Below are 18,171 nucleotides of genomic sequence, written 5' to 3'. Positions count from 1 at the left end.
AGTTAAGTATTACTGCCTCTTTAATTATTCCTGTCGGTACTGAGTTTAGTCACTGGAGGGCGCCAGATACAAGCTTCTTGTGTGTTCCCTGTCCATGGTGCTGAAACATTCATACTATTTGTTTGTTATGCTTTAGTGCAGCAGAAATTAAGTAAAATTTCTCCTACTCGCACTAGAAGTGGAGCAGGGCGTAGAGTTGGATGAGGACATCTTTGTGTGTTTTGTCATCTACTTCTCTGATGATGGTGAGTTAACTGTAAGTTTGTTTTTATTTCCTTGCAGGGATGCTTTGACAGAGTTGTATCATGACTCTGAAACATTGATATATTCTGAGCTAGCAGATTAAAAAAAAAAATCTCTTCACATAAATTGTATCACGTGCATCTCCTACCACCTCCCACAAGCAGAAACATCCATCATCTAGTTCAAATGTTTCCTCGTTTCTTGGACACTTGGGCTGAAGCTAACAAGTGTAATTTACATTAAGTGACTGTCATTTTTATTAGATGTTACAAAACTTCTTGTTGATCTGCCTCCAGGTTCCTGTAAAAAAAAAAGGCAACATCTCTGTTTAAAGACGAGGTTTGTATTCAAATCCTATTGGTCAGAATACGACATAGCAAAGAACCTCATCTGATTATCATGATTTATTTTTCTCCTTAGCAACAGACACCACTATCGTCTCTCTACTATTCCTCCGTCCTCTTTATCTATGCCAGCTATGCTGTTGTTATGTGTCAGATAAGACAAACAAAAGAGAATTATAGCTCTCTAGAGATGTTTTAACCTATTTTTACTTGTTTTCTTCACATCAGTGCATCTTAAAGAAAGCAGGGTCTGCTGAAAATTAGTGCACTACAGGAGTATACTTATTGTCAGTAAATATGAATTACTTATTATTATTATACTGATTCTACTTATTTACAGACATTATGACCCTGTAATATTGTGAACACCTCTCAATATCACGATCAACACCACTGCAAACTACAGCGTTGATAATAAACACAAAACACTACAATTTAGTACAGTAGTTTTCTGTCTTTTTGTTAAATTGTATACAAAACTGTAATATTACGGACAGTAATAAGTAAACTCTTCATAGTTTACGTGACTCCTGTGACTTTCTTGTGGGATTTTGTTGGTTTAAATCGTCTCATTTTGCAGCTGGATTTGGATTTTCATTTATTATTATATTAAATTTCATGATATTTCTTTTATACTTCAGAGAGAGAGACAGAGGTCTCCAGCCTGTGAAACCTGTGAGAGGTGCATTGTTCACTGCAGTTATCTTCATGATAAACACTTGGAAGTATTTGGTGCAGTTGGAGCTTCTGACCAGTATGACACAGGTGGACCCACTGGAACCAGTTTACCAAAGGTGTGCCATTTCACGTGCTAAATGACGTAATCCAGACCGCGTGAGGTGGTTACCTGCGCGTCACCTGCACCACACACCTGCATTTAAAGGTAATCAGCCTCCAGCTGGTGGAAATACATCCCCGCCAGCATGCACAGACTTATATTTCAATAAACTGCACATTATGAATATATATTATTATGACTTTGTGTGAAAACACTAAATAATGCCACTGACAACACTCATGTCGTCGATCCAACGTGCAGCTGCTGCGCAGCCGGTTTGTTTCTGCCTCCTTCTCTGCTTTTTGTCGCATTGGATTTAAAGGCGAAGCAGAGTTGGATTTCCAAGTTAAAGAGATGGTGGCTGCTTCTCCATAGCTGTGTGTGAAGCAACATGAATGTCAGTAACAAGAACAGTGTCCTGTGGTGATTTTTTTTGGGGGGAGACGGGAAAAACCTCTGACTGGGGGAAGGAGGTCGAGGTACCCGGTGAAGAAACCCGCCGGACAGCCGGGGGAGCAAACTGGAGCGCGTCCAGCTGGCAGGCTGAGCAGGTAAGATGAATGAAAGTGGAAGGTGACGGTGTGTGTAGCGTCGTTGTTTGGGTGCAAAATATGCCACAGCTAAGAATAGTTGCACAACAGTAATATGATAGGGATCAATGTCAAAACATTACTCCAAACTTCATTCACAAAACGCGCAGTTTAATGTTGCGTGGCTGCTTGGATGCGGGGCTGTGTTGCAGAGCACATTTCCAGGACATTTTATGAAATGATAGAAATAACTCTTTGATACGGCGCACAATTCACCTTGATTCGATCATAGCTTCGGGACGTACTTCTTCAATAATCCCTAAAATTATCTGCTTGAGTTCAAAAACATGAAAATAATCAGAAATGTATTTATAGAGAATCATGTGCATGCTGAATTTCCCCCAGGATGCTGCGCACGTTTTTTTTTTTACAATCTGAGCCATGACAACCTTAAAACGCCAGATCATTATATGGAGTTGGGTTAATCTTTCATAGAGAGTCGACCATGTGTTAAACACGAGATAACTCCTCAGCACTGCAGAGCAGCCTGTGTGTACCATGTTAGAAAGATGAGATCATGTTCAACACATCTGTGGCTGTTTGTTGTGCAACATATGTTCATGTTAATGCATGTTAAAGATGTATAACCGTCAGCTCCCTGCAGGCAGGTGACTCACCTGACACGCTGACCTTTTTGGAAACCATTTTAGCATGCTCAATGATAAACTATAATGCTTCAGCTCTCACCTCCCAGGCTTAAATATATTTCCTTTTTCTAACATGTTGCTCTCCTTTTTATCCTGCTGATCAAAAGTCCAGCGATGCGTCACACACTCATGAACATTTATATTTCTTCCCTCCTGTCCAGAGAGCAGTGTGCCTCACAAAACAGAGGACGCAGTGAAGGACACTGGGATACACACCCCTGCACTCCTGCTGGATCATGGGTAACCATACCGGCAAAGACGGCCATGGCACCACAGGTATTTAAAAAAAACAGAGACACAAACAGCTCATTTTATAAAAGATGTTCACCGTTCATGACCAGTTTTCTTACAAATGCTTGAAGACTGTAAAATGTACAGATAGATAGATGGATGGACAGAGAGATACTTAAAAGGATATTTGTTGCCACAGTCTGTACAAGGCCTCACATAATACATAAATTCATAGATGCTATGACAGAAGGGACAAAACTCCTGTCGTAACATGCCTGTTTACAGCCCAGGGGCTTGAATCTGTGACTGGATGGGAGCAGTATGACGCATGAGTTGATGAGGTGGCTGAGGAGTCATGTCTTGTACTCTGTGCTCAGCGTGTAATGGCTTCACAGTTGAGGTCTGAGAGGTTGCAGGAGACCGACGATTTTGGAGGTGTGAGGTGTGATGCATGTGAGTTTGTTCGTATTATAAAAAGCAGGATTTAATCCTCCTGGTTCCCAAGAGTGAAAGTGCCACATTTGTATTTTGGTGTCTGCCCAATCCCCCAAATGCAAGGTAAAAATAAACTAGTTTGCACTCAGGAAAAAAAAACAGCACTCTTTTGTGATGCAGAAGAGTAAACAGGAGGCTTTACACAGATGGAGGCTTCGGCTCTGTGCTTATTACTATTCTGCCTCACAAAATAATAAAAATGAAAACAGAATAAACGATGGTGAGTCAGTTTATTTTCAGCTCGAATGGTGGATTTTGCTGTAACGCACCAGATAAACAAGAGTGTCTCTCGATTCCTCATTATATCTCCCTAATTAAAAGAAAAGGGAAAGTTTTTTTGTTTCAATGAACCTCCGGTGTCAGCTCCTGTACGATCACAGGAAGTGATGAATCAGAACTTTGCAGTGAAATACAAACTGTATCCCAGAGGATTTGGTAAAAGTTGGATTCAGCAGCGTCAGCCTCTCTCGTACTGTCAGTATCCTTCAGCTGTCGGCTAATGTGCCACCTCACACGTCTTGTTTTCTAAAGACGTTTAGCCGGCCCTTCCCTCAGTTTTAATTCTCACTTACAGTTGTTTAAAATGCTGCTCCTTGTTCCCCTCCTCTTGGCTGTCACTATGCATGAAGTAGTCTCAGGCTTAGAGGATGAGAATAGCTCCCCTCTTGTAGCTTACCAGACTTGCATCATGCAGCTGCTGCTGCTGCTGCTGGGGAAATGATGACGCTGCAGAATCCTGCACTACAACACAAGGGCAAGGAGGATGAAGGAACATGGGAAGATTTTTTAAAATCTGCCTGAGTTTCTTAACAAATGCACACTATAAACGGCATCATACAGAAAACCTCATAGCTTGTGCATTATCTGTCAGGGATAGGTGATGTTTTAGATGTTTCCCGATGCAGAAATCAATGAAACTGATTGTCTGATTCATGCAGATTGTCGATGATGGATGTAATCGCCTCGTGGTAGCAGTGAGAGCAGCTGTTAGATAGTAGATCAGGGTAAAAATCGCCTCTCTTCCTGGACCTTGCCACATGGAGGGGAACAGTGTGTGAGGGTTTGCCTGCCAAGGCATTGGCAGGAGAGGATTTTTGCTGCATCAGTCAGGCCAGGACAGTAAATAAGGGAGCGGACACGGGGTGCTTACATCTGCATCGAGGAAAAGAGGAGGAGGGGGGGGCTTTGCTTTCAGCACACTTTTCAACTTCTATCAGTTTTTACCTCTATGATTCTCTCTCTCTCTTTCTTTCTTTTGCTCCCCGTTTGTTTCCCCCTCTCAGGTTCTCCTTTAGATTTCTTCCACACGCCTCCAACCACACCCTCAGAGGCAGATCTGACTGCCATGGCCTTATCCTCTGCAGCTTCCTCTAATAAGGCACAGACGCCATCACCACCAGCCGACAGCACCGCCCCCACCACTCCTGCCACCACCACTCCAGCAGACTGGACACAGAAACCGCCTGCTCCCTCTGAATGGGCTGTGATAAGCGTAGACAGCGCCGCCAGCTCAGAGACGAATGTGAGTGATGCAGCAGCGAGGCACGGGATGGCAGCGGGCAGCCCGGGCAGTCCGGCATCTCCGCCTCTGTCCAGAGAATCACCTTCAGAGCAGAGCTGGCAGGAGCGGGACAGCGGGCTGGAGCCGCAGGCTGCAGAGGAGAGAGCCGGAGAGGAGATGACTCTGGTTTTACTCAGCCTGATGGAGCACTACAGGGCCTCACTAGGCCTGACCCCCAACACTGATGTTACCACAGGAGCAGTAGGTAGGTTGCTTTCTTAAACTTTAAAGGTCAAGTGTGTCAGATTTAGTGGCATTTATTTACAGGATACAGCAGAAATGAAATATGTAATATGCATAACTTTGTGTGTAATCACCTGAAAATAAGACTAGTTATGTTTTTGTTGCCTTGAACTGAGCCTGGTATATCTTGAAGTGCTGCAGGTGCTCTTGCACCGTGTCTGCCATGTTTCTACAGTAGCCCAGAACAGACAAACTAGCTCTAGATGGGACCTTTTCACAATTTTTGGTGCGTTTTGCAGCCACAATAGTCACGCTATGAAGGGAGAGGATGAAATAAGAGCGTTACATTCTGCAGCTACACCAATAAATCCAACGTAAACTTTTATTGACCTCTGTTGGAGATCAGAAGAAACTGCAACACTAGTTACAGATTACTGATAACCTAATCTGGCTGTGAAGAGTTACTGATTTCAGCATATGTATAAACTAAACGAATCAGGAGAAACAAGAAGTATTTCAGTGATTTTTGTGTTTGCAAATTAAACAAAGAACGATCATAAGTGAAGCAGCAGAGGCCGAGACATTCTCACCTTTAGTCACTTATTGTGGATTACGCTCTCAAAACACTGAATCCTACATTTCCCATGATGCAACTCAGCAGTATCTTTTGTTATACCACCCCTGAGTAGTAGATGTCTACATATTTCCAACTCCATGCCTCCTTTGGTAATTCAGGTTTTCAAATCCAAACCGAGATAATACTGATGACATCACAATGACATCATAAGGGTTATAAAGCTCCTCCAGAGCCACAGAATAAATTCTATCCCTGTTTTTACAGGATGAGTAATACATAATTGAATTGGCAAATGTCATTTTTACTTAATTAAATCTCTTTTTTTGTTTGTCAGAGCTGCTCAGGCGCTTGATAACGCAGAAAGATGAGCTGGTTGAGGAGGTGGACATGCTAAAGGAGACACTGAGGGTGAGTTTGAACTGCAGGTCTCATGGCTCTCTCTTAGGCAACAAAACATTTACAATAGAGACTTGATTTTGACAACTTTCTTTGGTCCTCCCATGACAGACGGAGAGGTTGGAGTGGCGTCAGTTCCAGTGTGACCTCCAGGTCGCGGTGTCCGTGGCCGACCGGCTGAGGGTCGAGGCGGAGCAGGCTCTGGGTTTGCTCCAGGAGAGCCACAGGGCTGTGGAGGAGCAGTTGGCTCGGGCCCTCAGGAGACAGGAGGAGAAGGACCGAGAGTTGGAGGCTCTGAGAGCCGAGCACAGAGACGTCTGCCTCAAACTAACTGAACTCAACCTGCAGCGACAGCAGGAGCAAGCTGAGCTGGAAGCTCTGAGCATCGCATGCCGGGTGAGAGACGTGACGGATTATGACCAACAGGCAGAGAGACAAGACTCTGAGGAGGGGCGGGGGGAGGACATACAGGAAGTCTTGGCGGTAAAGGAGGAAGATGAAGACGACACTGAAGAGAAAAATGTTGAAAAGCAAAAAGAGGAAAATGAAACGGATCAAGAGGTGGATGCTGAAGTTGTGGATCATGATCCTGAGGAGGCGAATGGATCAGAGAGCGCACAGCTGACGGGGAAAGGGGTGGCGGAGGCATACCTTCGAAGTTTGGCCGCCCTGGAGAAGAAGAAAGAAGGAGGACGAGGGCATAAAGATCCGAGGAGGATCGTGATGCTGGCTGAACGATCTTGGTGAGTCTACATTAACACTCACGACGCAGTCGCCCCTTTACATAAAAGACAGCATCATAAAACATTAAAAATAAATGTCTTTTAGGAGTCTCTCTCGTCTGCCACTCCCAATTGACCCCGTCAATGAAAACGGGACCCCAAAAAACACAAGTACAACATTGCCGCTATGCAAGGTACGACGCATGTTGAGTTCATATGAAAATGTTCCTTTAGAATATCATGATTTTATGAATGAACGTCTCTAAACTTTTTTCCAGAAAGAAGAGCCACCGACGCGGAGAAGGATGGACCGCGTTCTACAGCGGCAGGACAGCTGGTCCAGCTTTTACACAGGTGAACTTAAAGCTCCAGCACTAAGCCCCCTTCATGTCCTTTTAGACAGATTAGTAAAGACTTGTATGACTGTGGTGTAATTTTTTGTCTTGCAGGAAAACAGGATGAGGACCAAAGCTCAGATTCCATCAAGTAAGGAAATATTAGGCCCCGTTTTATTGTTGATATCGACATTTCATCCATGCATCTATTCATTGTCTTTGGTTTATCCGGGGTCGGTTGCGGTGGCAGTGTGTCAACAATGCTTTCCAGCTCCTCCTGGGGGATTCAGAGGTGTTTCTAGTCTACAGGGGCTATGTAGTCCCTCCAGTGGGTTCTGGGTCTTCCTCAGGGTCTCCTCCCAGTCGGACACCTCCAAAGTAAGGCCCTCAGGAGGAACCACCTCAGCTGGCTCCTTTTGACATGCAGTAGCGAGTGGCTCTAACTCTGAGCTCTCTCCAGATGTCTGAGCTTCACACTCCCAGCCACCTAGTGAAGGAAGCTCATTTCAGCCACTTGTATGCAAAACCCAAATCTCATGACCATAGGTGAGGGTTGGGAAAACACAGTCCAAACCCACCCGCCGGTCCATGTAACGCTCCATTTTCCCATTACCCGTGAACAAATCCTTGCCACAAACTCCAATTAAACCGTAAACAATCGACTATGCTAAGAAAATTGCACCACAAGTCAAGTTATTTTTTTAAATCTGTGGTTTTGTTTCCTTCCCAGACCACAGGATGGCTTCAGCGCTCTGCTGAGGCGTCACGGCGGCTCCAGAAGAAACTCCCTGCTGCGCTGGTGCCAGAGTCGTACCCATGGTTACAAGGTTAGAGAGGAGAAGATCTGTAAATATTCAGAGGAATTCAGTGTTCTACCTTTTGTTACCAGTTCTATCTTCATCAAGTGTTGTTTTGTGGCAGAATATTGAGATCACAAACTTCAGCAGCAGCTGGGAGGACGGCTTGGCGTTCTGTGCCGTTTATCACACGTATTTACCGACTCACATCCCGTACAACACCCTCAACCCAGCAGACAAGGTACAACCCAGGGAGAAATCTCTTCACGCTGATGAAAGGCAGAAGAGTGTGTCTATGAAAAATGTGTCTCATGATATTAAAAGCTGCTTCTGATTGAAATGTTTTCACAGAAGGAAAATCTGGACCTTGCTTTTAAGACAGGAGAGAGCGTGGGAATCACAGCCACACTGGTGAGACTCTTCACACTTCATATCAACACTACTTTAAACCAGCTTCCGGTCTCCTAATATTCTCTTTTACATGTCGATTTGTGTCAACAGACAATGGAGGAGATGCTGAAAGCCGACGGGCCGGACTGGCAGAAGGTCCTGGGTTACGTCGAAAGCATTTTCCGTCACTTTGAGATGTGAAGTCTGTTTCCTCTCGTCTTCTGCCTGGTTCTTTCTTACCAACAAAGGACTGAAACACTGCTCACCACAAGAGGGAGCGCTACTCATAATGAACCGGCCAGCCAGTCAGTGTTAGATTTTATATTATTTTATGTATGGATACAACATCCTCCACACAGAAAAGATTATTTGCCGGCACCCTGGTGGAAAAACAACTGAACCTTGGTGTATTTTTATTTTTCTAGCTGCCGGGTGATGATGCACAAGACACACAGAGATTTGTCATTGAGTTAAAAATCGGTCCAGAATATAAACACCTGCTTTATTTTCACTTTTGTTACTGGGAGCACTGGTTTTGCACTTTTGCCTTTTTGAAATATATACACTGAGCACTTTATGATTACATTTGTGTTGTATTTTTAAGTGGATGATTTGGGGAAACTTTATTATTTTTATCATGAACCTCCCCTGCCATGATCATCGTATCATCATGTCTGCATGCACCCAAACCTAAAACCCACAAACTAAGAGGAAGGCGGTAGATGTGAAGCCAGATTTTATGTTGGAATAGTGACGCTTCAACGTTAAACACTACACAGTCTGTCTAAAGGAAATGTATATATGTAAATGTGTGTAAGCGCTCCAGTATTTTTAAAAAACATGGTAAACATATGAAGATGTTGTTGCCAAAGCCTTATTGCAATAATAAAGTTATGTACGTGGACGTTTGTTTACTCTATTAAAACCACACACACAGATTCACAGAAAACCTTTTTAATTTTAACAAAAGGATGACATATCATACATGACGGCATATAAAAATGGTTTAAAATGATTTTAAAAAAAAATGTTTAAGGTTCAAAGACAAAGAAAATGGTCAAATGGAACTTGTAACAAATAAATACTGAAATATTTTTTAAAAAAAGCAATAATTTAACATTGTAAAGATGCTTTAAACGAAACCACGACGTGGACGACGGGATGAATTTCATCTTTGCTGGAACGTGTTAGTGTTTTGAGTTTGAAACTATGATTTTTTTTTTATTTTTTTTTCATTATTTCTCAAGAAAGAAAAGCAGGTGATAGACGAGATTGTTGGCATTACAGCGAGTTCGTGTTGATCCAAAGCATTAGACGAGACGAGCGTAACCTTTCAGTCGACCGATGAGCGATTCCTACGAAGCTGGAATGGCGCCTCCTATAGGTGGTGTCGACAGCGACGGTAAGAGGAGAGACTTCAGTTTAACGGACATGGCTGCAATTTCAGGGTCCTGGGTTTCATACATCTTCACCAATCTGGCAAATTTTAAGACACCTGAAAGAGAAGCAGAGCCAGGATCATTGTATGTATCCACAATGAAGGAACAATACCATTGAAAGAAAGAAAATTAGACTTCAGATTTCACTCAGGTTTGAAAAGAAAACGCTGCCTCATACTGACCCTCTCCCTCGTTGTTGAAGCCGTAGGCTTTGATGACCTCCTGTTGAATCTGCGTGGCCACGGGGAGCACGAGCTGCAGCATCTTGCCCATGTCGTTGCAGGCACTTTCTCGAGCCTCCTCCATCCTCGCGGCGTTTTCTGGTACTGAGAAGGCCTGGATCACCTCGCTCAGTACCACTGGTGAAAGAAACGGACAAAACAAAGCACGTAAGCAGACTTTCTTTTTTATGTAGCATATAAAAGCATCAACCTGAAAATAAAATGTGCTTTTCGTTACGACAAGTCTGAGAAAGGGGAAGAGTTTTCAGGTGCTTTCCAACATTTATTCAACAATAATTAATTGGGAGACCTAAGAGCGACAGAAGAGCTGGAAAATCACATTTTAGGGCAGCGTTTCTCAAACTTTTTCCACTGTGTATCACCTCTCAAAGCTCTGCAAGTACCACTATCATGATGTTAAAAATACAGCAGCACAGGCCAACTTTAAAAGCTATGTTCGGTTCACACAGGAGGCGGGTTTATTCCTAATAAGATCATTTATTGAACAGAACCATTTGGTTAATGCTAATATTTCCCATTTTGAGACTAGATAATAACGATGACTTAATGTAGCACTGTTAAATTACTCAATTACTTTTTCCTGTGTTAATTATATTTACTATTTTATATATAGATATACACCGACTGGCCACTTCATTAGGTACACTTGTACAATCCACTGTGACAGCTTCCACTTTATTAAGGTTTTAATGTTTTTAATTTATGTTGAGATGCTCATTTAACTATTATGTTTATTATTGAGGCTGTAGTCTGAACTCTTCTCTATATATTTGATTGAGAACAGTAGGTGCCAGTCTATCTCAACACTGTGGTGACCAGGGTCGAAGAGACCTATTGCTGCCTTCCTAGTCATAATAGATATCTTGTTGTTGACGTTCCAATCTGTGTCTCCAGACTAGAATATGCTGACAATAACACCTCCATGGGTAAAAACATTCTCTTTGACTAATTATGTGCGTATAGTATTTGTGGTGTTATCTTGGGGTTTAAAGTCGATCCACCAGCACGAGTTGGGCACAATGTGAGACCGACTCAGGCACTTCTGATGAACTTTGAAGAGTGTCTCTAATTCTCCTTGGCCAAGCGTCAATAAATAATCAGAGGCTCTTCAAACACTTTCTTCCTTCCTGACCTCAGCATTGACCTTTGACTTCAGCGATTTCTCCACAACAACGAGCTGCTGTGGACAAGTGAATTTCCCCCAGTGTGGGATCATCTTATCTTATTATTATATTAAGAGGTGTTTATTATAATGTATGTATGTGTCATGCGGCTCTTCTTACCTCTGGTCTGCTCAACAGTGAGGGTGGGCTGCTGTGCTGGAGCTGAGGCCATGTCTGCACACACACACACACATTTACATTGTTACAGGAGAAACCAAACCTGACACAGACTAACACAGCTGATGTTTAACCTGTGTTGTTCCTCACAGGGTTCCCACACCTTTTTCATGAACAAATTCAAGCATTTTTCAAGCACCTTCAAGCACCAGTTTTTCCATTTTTCCAGCACCTTTAAATAGGTAGCCTACTGTGTTTGCCATGATGGTCATGGGAAGCGCAGCGGTGCCACTGTATGGCATAATAATATGGGTCTAATTAGCATTATTTCATATGGTGGTAGATTGACTGTTTTGATTTTTAACTAATTGTGAATTGGCTTGTATTCTCAGCTTGTATTGTGTAACTACCATAGCGCAATAACAGTGACAAATAGACATCACACAAATTTCAAGCATTTTCAAGCACTTCACAAAGAATTCAAGCATTTTCACAACCTTGAAAACGCTGAATTGAAATTCAAGCATTTTCAAGGAATTCAAGCACCCGTGGGAACCCTGTCCTCAGCTGTGGAGCTTCTCACTGACTTAATAATCGATTAATAATCGATTAATAATCGATTAAAACTGTAAAACATTGACTAGTTTTCTCTGTTAGCCGTCAGGTTAACGTTATATGATCATAAACTGAATATCTCTGGACTGTTGGTCAACGAAAACAAACAATCTTGGACACATTAAGCTTTTAAAAACTGATTTTTTAACGTAGGTATGGTTAGGTTTAGGTTAGCTGGACGTTGGTTGAACGTTAGAAACCGACCGTTTGCTCTCTTACCGTTAGCTCCTGAGCTAACGGCAGCTTACAGTTTGAAAACACGTATTAGAAAAGCACTAATTATTAATTAAAACAGTTAGAAACGTGTTTAAACTCACCACTGATGATGAAAACAATAACCTAGCTTCAAGCTGTGTGATAGGCGACACCTTTTTTTACGACAGTTGGGAGCTTGTTTGCGACGCTACTTCCTGTAACTAAAAAGGTAAACAAAGCTAAAGCTAAGCTAAACTAGCACGGTGCGATCTCTGGAGAAAATGTCGCTAAAAGTGCAACTTAAAGTGAGTGTTACGTTATTGTGAGGTCGTGTGAAGCCGAGCTGTCATCCAGAAGTTTTTGAATGACTTGTCCTCGCAGCTGTTTTTTTGCCACGTGTAAGTAAAGTTAGCTCATCGATGGAGCAGAGGCTCGCCGAGTTCAGAGCCAGGAGACAGGCTGTTGTTAGGAAGGACGAGGAGACAGCAGCACAGACGATGCAGGACACAGCTCCACCGACTGACACGACACCGACAGCTGACACACAACAGACAGAAGAGGAGGAGGCTTCACCTCAGAGCTCTCCGAGCAAGGTGAGACCAGCTGGATCTGAGCTTTCATCACAGTTTCCATCTGAAATCTCCAAAAACTTTAAACACATTTTGCATTTTAAAATGACACTTTTTAACAATCTGACATAAAGTCACATGTTAAAATGACACCTGGCCAAACAGGTGTTATGTAATTGTTAACACTTCACTCAGGAAGTAAGCAATACAAGAATGGTGTTTTTCAGCTCACTGTTGTTGTGAGAATATTTTAGTTCACCCCAATGTGTTATGGACTTTTCTATTCTTAGGCTACACATGGTCATGTGTGGGCCTTGTAGTCCTCAGCAGTATTAACTGTTTGTCTTTGACTAGTTTATTCCTAATAAGATCATTTATTGAACAGAACCATTTGGTTGATGCTAATATTTCCCATTTTGAGACTAGATAATAACGATGACTTCATTAGGTACACTTGTACCGACAGCTCTGTCATAACTTCCACTTTATGAAGCTTAATGTTTTCAGCTTATGTTGAGATGCTCATTTAACTATTATGTTTATTATTGAGGCTGTAGTCTGAACTCTTCTCTATATATTTGATTGAGAATAGTAGGTGCCAGTCTATCTCAACACTGTGGTGGCCAGGGTCGAAGAGACCTATTGCTGCCTTCATAGACATAATAGATACGGTCCCAATCTGTGTCTCCAGACTAGAATATGCTGACAATAACACCTGCATGAATAAAGGTTTAAAGCCGATCCACCAGGATGAGTTGGGCAGAATGTGAGACCGACTCAGGCACTTCTGATGAACTTTGAAGAGTGTCTCTAATTCTCCTTGGGCCAAGCGTCAATAAATAATCAGAGGCTCCTGAAACACTTTCTTCCTTCCTGACCTCACCATTGACCTTTGACTTCAGAAATTTCTCACTGTAAATATATCTGCTGTGCATATGTTGCACTGACTTGTTTGGTGGAAAATAAAAAAATAAATATTTTAATAGCACGTGTGTGTATCTGCAAATATTTCTGTGCATGTGAACAATCTGAATAAATTCTCCACAGTTTGAACTATGTCAGTATTATGGCAAAGCATACTAAAAATGAGTGTTTTTCATTATGCCCAACAGTGTGTAGTTGGTTAGACAAACATCTGTAATATGAATGAGGTGTGTGCCGTCTGGTGCAAAAGTTTAATTTTGGTTTCAGTGCTTCATTTTGCGGGATATATGAGGTATTTTTTTGGTGAATTGTGTTAGTATTTTAATAAAACCAGCCTAGTTTGCAAACTAACTTTGTAACTTTATTATGATACTTATTAATTCAGTTCAGTTTTATTTATAAAGCGCCAAATCATGACAAAAGTTATGATACGACATGTAACATGAAATTAAATAATACAATCTTGCGATGTGCACAGGGAAATATAATAAAAATAACAATCACTTCACGCTATAGTATTCCTGACCTGACCTCTAAAAATCTGTTTTGTTGTCAACAGCTTGATCCACAGTAAAGTACCAGTGTGAAAAAGGGCTAATTATAGACCAGCCAGTGTCTGGTGCAGTTTTTCTAAATACCAGTCTGTAATTATTTGAAATCTATCAAACTACAGCATGTAACAAGTCTCTGCTCTTAACTGAAAACACCATATTTTGTGCTGGGGCCCTCTGTGTATCTGAGATGTTCTGTCTTCCCTGCAGGACGGCGGTGATTGGCTGCTGGACAGCGCTCTGGGAAAGTGGCTGTCCTCGAAACAAGTCGTCTGCTCAAACCTCACCTTGCTTAAAGTGCTGCTGTGGCTGGTGTTGCTTGGTCTCTTTGCTGAACTGGAGTTTGGCCTGCCTTTCTTCGTCATCTCCCTCTTTTACTGGCTCTATGAAGGACTCCGCAGCCCAGCTGCCCGCGAGCCCGGAGAACTGAGCGCTTATTCTGTCTTCAATCCGGACTGTCAGCCTCTGCTGGGCTCTCTCACTGCAGAGCAGCTGGAGGGAGAGATGGGTTACAGACCACTGGCTAACAGATGAATTGCTTGTGATTTGCACATTTATTTCAAATAATCAGATTGTTTGTCTTTTCAGAATTGTTAATTTTATTCAGGAACGTGCAGGGACAATGTCAATTTATTATTTCTGTATAACACATTAATTTGAGGAAGGTTAACTTAAAGTTTTATTCCTGTACCTGTGTCTTCTTTGTCACAGATCACCTGTGGTTTAAGGAAGCGGGTTATACCACATCAGATATCATGTCATTAAAGACTTTCAAATCCATCTTTGGTTTTGAACTTATCTCCATTTCCTGTACTGGCCAACATGGGTTTGGTAGAAGATATGTTTATGTATTTAGTAGTGAAATGTGGAGAAACAAAAGGGGCAAGCTGCTTTTAATTTATATGAAAATGTTTAAACAAATGGCTTCCCAGGTTTAATAAATCATTTTTAATATGAAACAATGTTGCATTTTGTATCTGAAATCTGTCATGAAAAGAAGTTCTTTTGAGGACTTTCCCTAATAAAAAATAATAAAATGAAAGCTAATTAAACAAGCAAATATCTCAAATTATATTGTATTATATCAAATACCGATCTTTGGAGCCGTCAGTCCTTCATTATCCTCACTGACAGTATACATAATGAACAGCTTGTACGTGATGTCACCAATGTTGCTGAAGAGCCGTTTCAAAGCTAAAAAACTGCCCTCAAGTCAGACTGAGGTCAGAGATTTACACTGATGTCTGTCGGACACTCAACGCTCAAAATCCATATGGAGGAGAGACTCCTGGACACATGCACGGAACTTTTTATATGTGAAAATGTCATTTAAAAAAGTTCATCTGATTTTCTGATCTTGGCCACATCTTAAGGTTTTTTTTGCATTGTCACTACTTTTGTTTTTATGTCAGTAATTAATTAACCAGAAATAATCAGAGAGCACTCTCAACAGCACTTCCATTTATTTCACTCGTTTGAAACAAACTCGTACACTCCCTGAACAAATACATTTGATATCAACCTGCTTTTGTTAAAGATCACATGCACACACGTGCACTTTGAACTTACATATTAATCTTTTAGTATTAAGGTTACATCTCCATACTCCATAGTCGATTACTTGGGATGCAAATACTCACCTTATCAGACAGACATTGCGGATCCACAATCAATGTCAATACCGGACCGCCCACTCGTTATTATTTTATTATATTATTATTATTATTATTATTATCATTATTATATGCAACTTTATTAAGGATGTCAAAAGATAAAGGTCCATGGTACACCAGTTAATGAAAATAGTAATATATAGCAACACATACAACTTTAAAAGACAGAAATCTGTACCTACATACAAAAATTAAAAAACAGTTCACAGTCTGAATGAAAACTCACTGAGCTCAGCTCATATGTAATCTTCCACTATATACAGTATACAGATATGCATGCTGGATCATTTATATATTGCATATATACACCAGCCAGCACTTCGTCCAATCCATTTGAATATATCAAGAGGTGTTTCTGCTGATGTTATGTTCACTACCTGGCAGTGGACATAACTACTGTTATTAAGTAGTCTTTATTTGAAATCTGTCTTTCTATATTCTTATAAAATTGTTGCTATGCGTCTTTTCTTGTGTTGCCTTCTGGCTATCAGCTCTCAAACCTTCACTGCTTTTCCTTCTCCTCCCATGTTTCACTGCTTCTGCTGTCCGCCTCTGTGTTTGTTTCTCTATTCTCTCTCTCTGCTGACCTCAGCTTCACGGTGTCTCCGTCACCAAACCGATGCCCAGATACCACACCACAAAGGGTCGGACACATATCGGCCTCACAGCACAGCCTCTGTATGAAAGGCAACAGCATGGATGATCTCAGTCTTCTTCTTTCTGTCCTGCATGAAGTTGCCGTAATGACACTGATAGCTTTAAGTGCCCTCCAGCTAACGCCTGCTATTTTCTCATTAAGGGCTCTGGATAATGTGACGGTGCTATTGGTATCGCATAGCTGGCAAAGCTATTGCAGGCGTCATCAACCAGCCTTCTACAACTACCAGGTAAAGCCCAGACTAAATGATTTGTCTCCTAAAAGCTGGTAAAGCTCTGGTTCATTAAAAAAAAATGTCTCCCCGTCAGCTCGGAGCAGAATCAGCTTTAGGACGAACCATGTGGGGAATGCCGGGATTAGGCGCCTTTGGATTTCAGCGCAGGAAGTTCCAGGTGACAAACGCATCGTCACCACGACGCGTTCCCATAGCAACAAGGTGGTAACAGACTGTGTGGACGCCATGGAGCCTCATGAGGTTATAAAAGTGGGTGGCGCTGGGAACAAGGTGAGACTCCAGCAGAACATGGAGTTGATGTTATAGCTGTAACAAGAGTGTGTCGAGTGTGAAACTGTTGTTTACGAATCATCTCGTGCAGATAATCCAGCTTGTTGAAGGAAGAGCCTGCTTAGTCTTCCGCCAGTCCAGGGTGCAAGAAATGGGACACCTGTGCTCCTGAGGCCATCCTGCATGCCGTTGGAGGTAAAAAACTCTCAGTCTGTAGCAGCAATACAATGGGCCTATGTACAGACTATGAAGAGTGCATCTTCAGTATCGTTCATTTAAGCAACAACATGAGAGGGAGTGATGTTTATACTGAATATCCGCACGCTGTGATCGTCAGGCAGAGGTGCAGCAGGGTGTGTGGTTTACGGGTGCTGATATTCAGTATAACAGCACAACCTTGAGTGTGATATTGATTTTATACAACAGTTCTACAAGAGCATTTATTATCATTAGTAGTAAAAGTAAAATAGTTATTTACAAATGACTGTCACATATGACGTTTTTACTTGTTTTCTGGAATGATGGTTTTTAAGGCACGTAAGGAAATTAGGACCTGTGTTATTTTTATTATTTTATGTTATGTCAACACACAGAACTGGAACTGTTGTTGACTGTTTTATATTGGTTTGTTATGGTTGTGTATTGCATTACTGGCGGGGCTGATCAGGTTTATACAGCTGATTATATTCAGTTTCTAACACCAGTATGCAGTATTTTGATCCTCGTGTGTGTTTTAACTACTTAGAAATATGTTTATTTTTGTGGTACAATCTGAGATAGATGACGACCGTGAATGGACTTTTGTCCAATCAAATAACTTGAGAGCTAACTGTCTGAACCAGTGTCTAATTTTTTTTTTTCCTCTTATTTTCTTGTGCAGGTAAACTGACCGACATGCAGGCAACGCATACCGCTACCATGCCAACGTAAAGCACATGAACTCGGCCGGCGTCTTGCAACACTGCGCAACCACGAGTACTATGCCAGCAGAGTGCCACAGTCAGTGCTGCAAGCCCGAATACACTGATTGTTTAAAGTGCAGTATGCATGTGTGGCAGATTTCACTTATGTATTGCAAAGTTCAATAGCTACTGGACTTGACTTAGAGTGTCTGATATTTTGAGGGAGGAGTTGTAGAGACTGATGCTCACAGGTAGGAAAAGACTTCTGAAGAGCCGTTTCGAAGCTAAAAAACATGCCATGTTGGCTGTCCTGCCTCATCTTATTCAAA

General features: G+C 41.8%; 3 protein-coding genes and 1 pseudogene across 3 annotated transcripts; 3 read left to right on the top strand and 1 right to left on the bottom strand.

The window, feature by feature from the left end:
• Positions 1-1,494: 1,494 nt before the first annotated feature.
• LOC104931464 (cytospin-B) lies at positions 1,495-9,305 on the top strand. The gene is made up of 12 exons (XM_019271954.2): positions 1,495-1,916; positions 2,764-2,878; positions 4,612-5,094; positions 5,984-6,057; positions 6,157-6,788; positions 6,874-6,961; positions 7,046-7,121; positions 7,217-7,253; positions 7,833-7,929; positions 8,024-8,140; positions 8,251-8,310; positions 8,401-9,305. Exons 2-12 carry the CDS (start codon positions 2,839-2,841, stop codon positions 8,488-8,490), a joined length of 1,794 nt encoding a protein of 597 aa, XP_019127499.2. The 5' UTR covers positions 1,495-1,916; positions 2,764-2,838; the 3' UTR covers positions 8,491-9,305.
• A 101-nt stretch (positions 9,306-9,406) lies between these two features.
• grcc10 (gene rich cluster, C10 gene) lies at positions 9,407-12,294 on the bottom strand. Its single transcript, XM_019272114.2, has 4 exons — positions 12,183-12,294; positions 11,254-11,307; positions 9,911-10,087; positions 9,407-9,784 (listed from the first exon to the last, which is right to left on the bottom strand). The coding sequence occupies exons 2-4, from the start codon at positions 11,303-11,305 to the stop codon at positions 9,645-9,647; spliced, it is 369 nt and encodes a 122-aa protein (XP_019127659.1). The 5' UTR covers positions 11,306-11,307; positions 12,183-12,294; the 3' UTR covers positions 9,407-9,644.
• A 146-nt stretch (positions 12,295-12,440) lies between these two features.
• saysd1 (SAYSVFN motif domain containing 1) lies at positions 12,441-15,164 on the top strand. The gene is made up of 2 exons (XM_019272028.2): positions 12,441-12,653; positions 14,315-15,164. The coding sequence occupies exons 1-2, from the start codon at positions 12,480-12,482 to the stop codon at positions 14,636-14,638; spliced, it is 498 nt and encodes a 165-aa protein (XP_019127573.1). The 5' UTR covers positions 12,441-12,479; the 3' UTR covers positions 14,639-15,164.
• On the top strand, positions 14,927-17,967 carry LOC113746868 (3'(2'),5'-bisphosphate nucleotidase 1-like; annotated as a pseudogene).
• Positions 17,968-18,171: the final 204 nt, after the last annotated feature.

The sequence above is a fragment of the Larimichthys crocea genome, chromosome XI, assembly GCF_000972845.2.
Source record: "Larimichthys crocea isolate SSNF chromosome XI, L_crocea_2.0, whole genome shotgun sequence".
Lineage (NCBI taxonomy): Eukaryota > Metazoa > Chordata > Actinopteri > Sciaenidae > Larimichthys > Larimichthys crocea.
The sequence above is the reverse complement of the archived record's forward strand: the minus strand, read 5'-3'. Positions and strand labels throughout refer to the sequence as shown.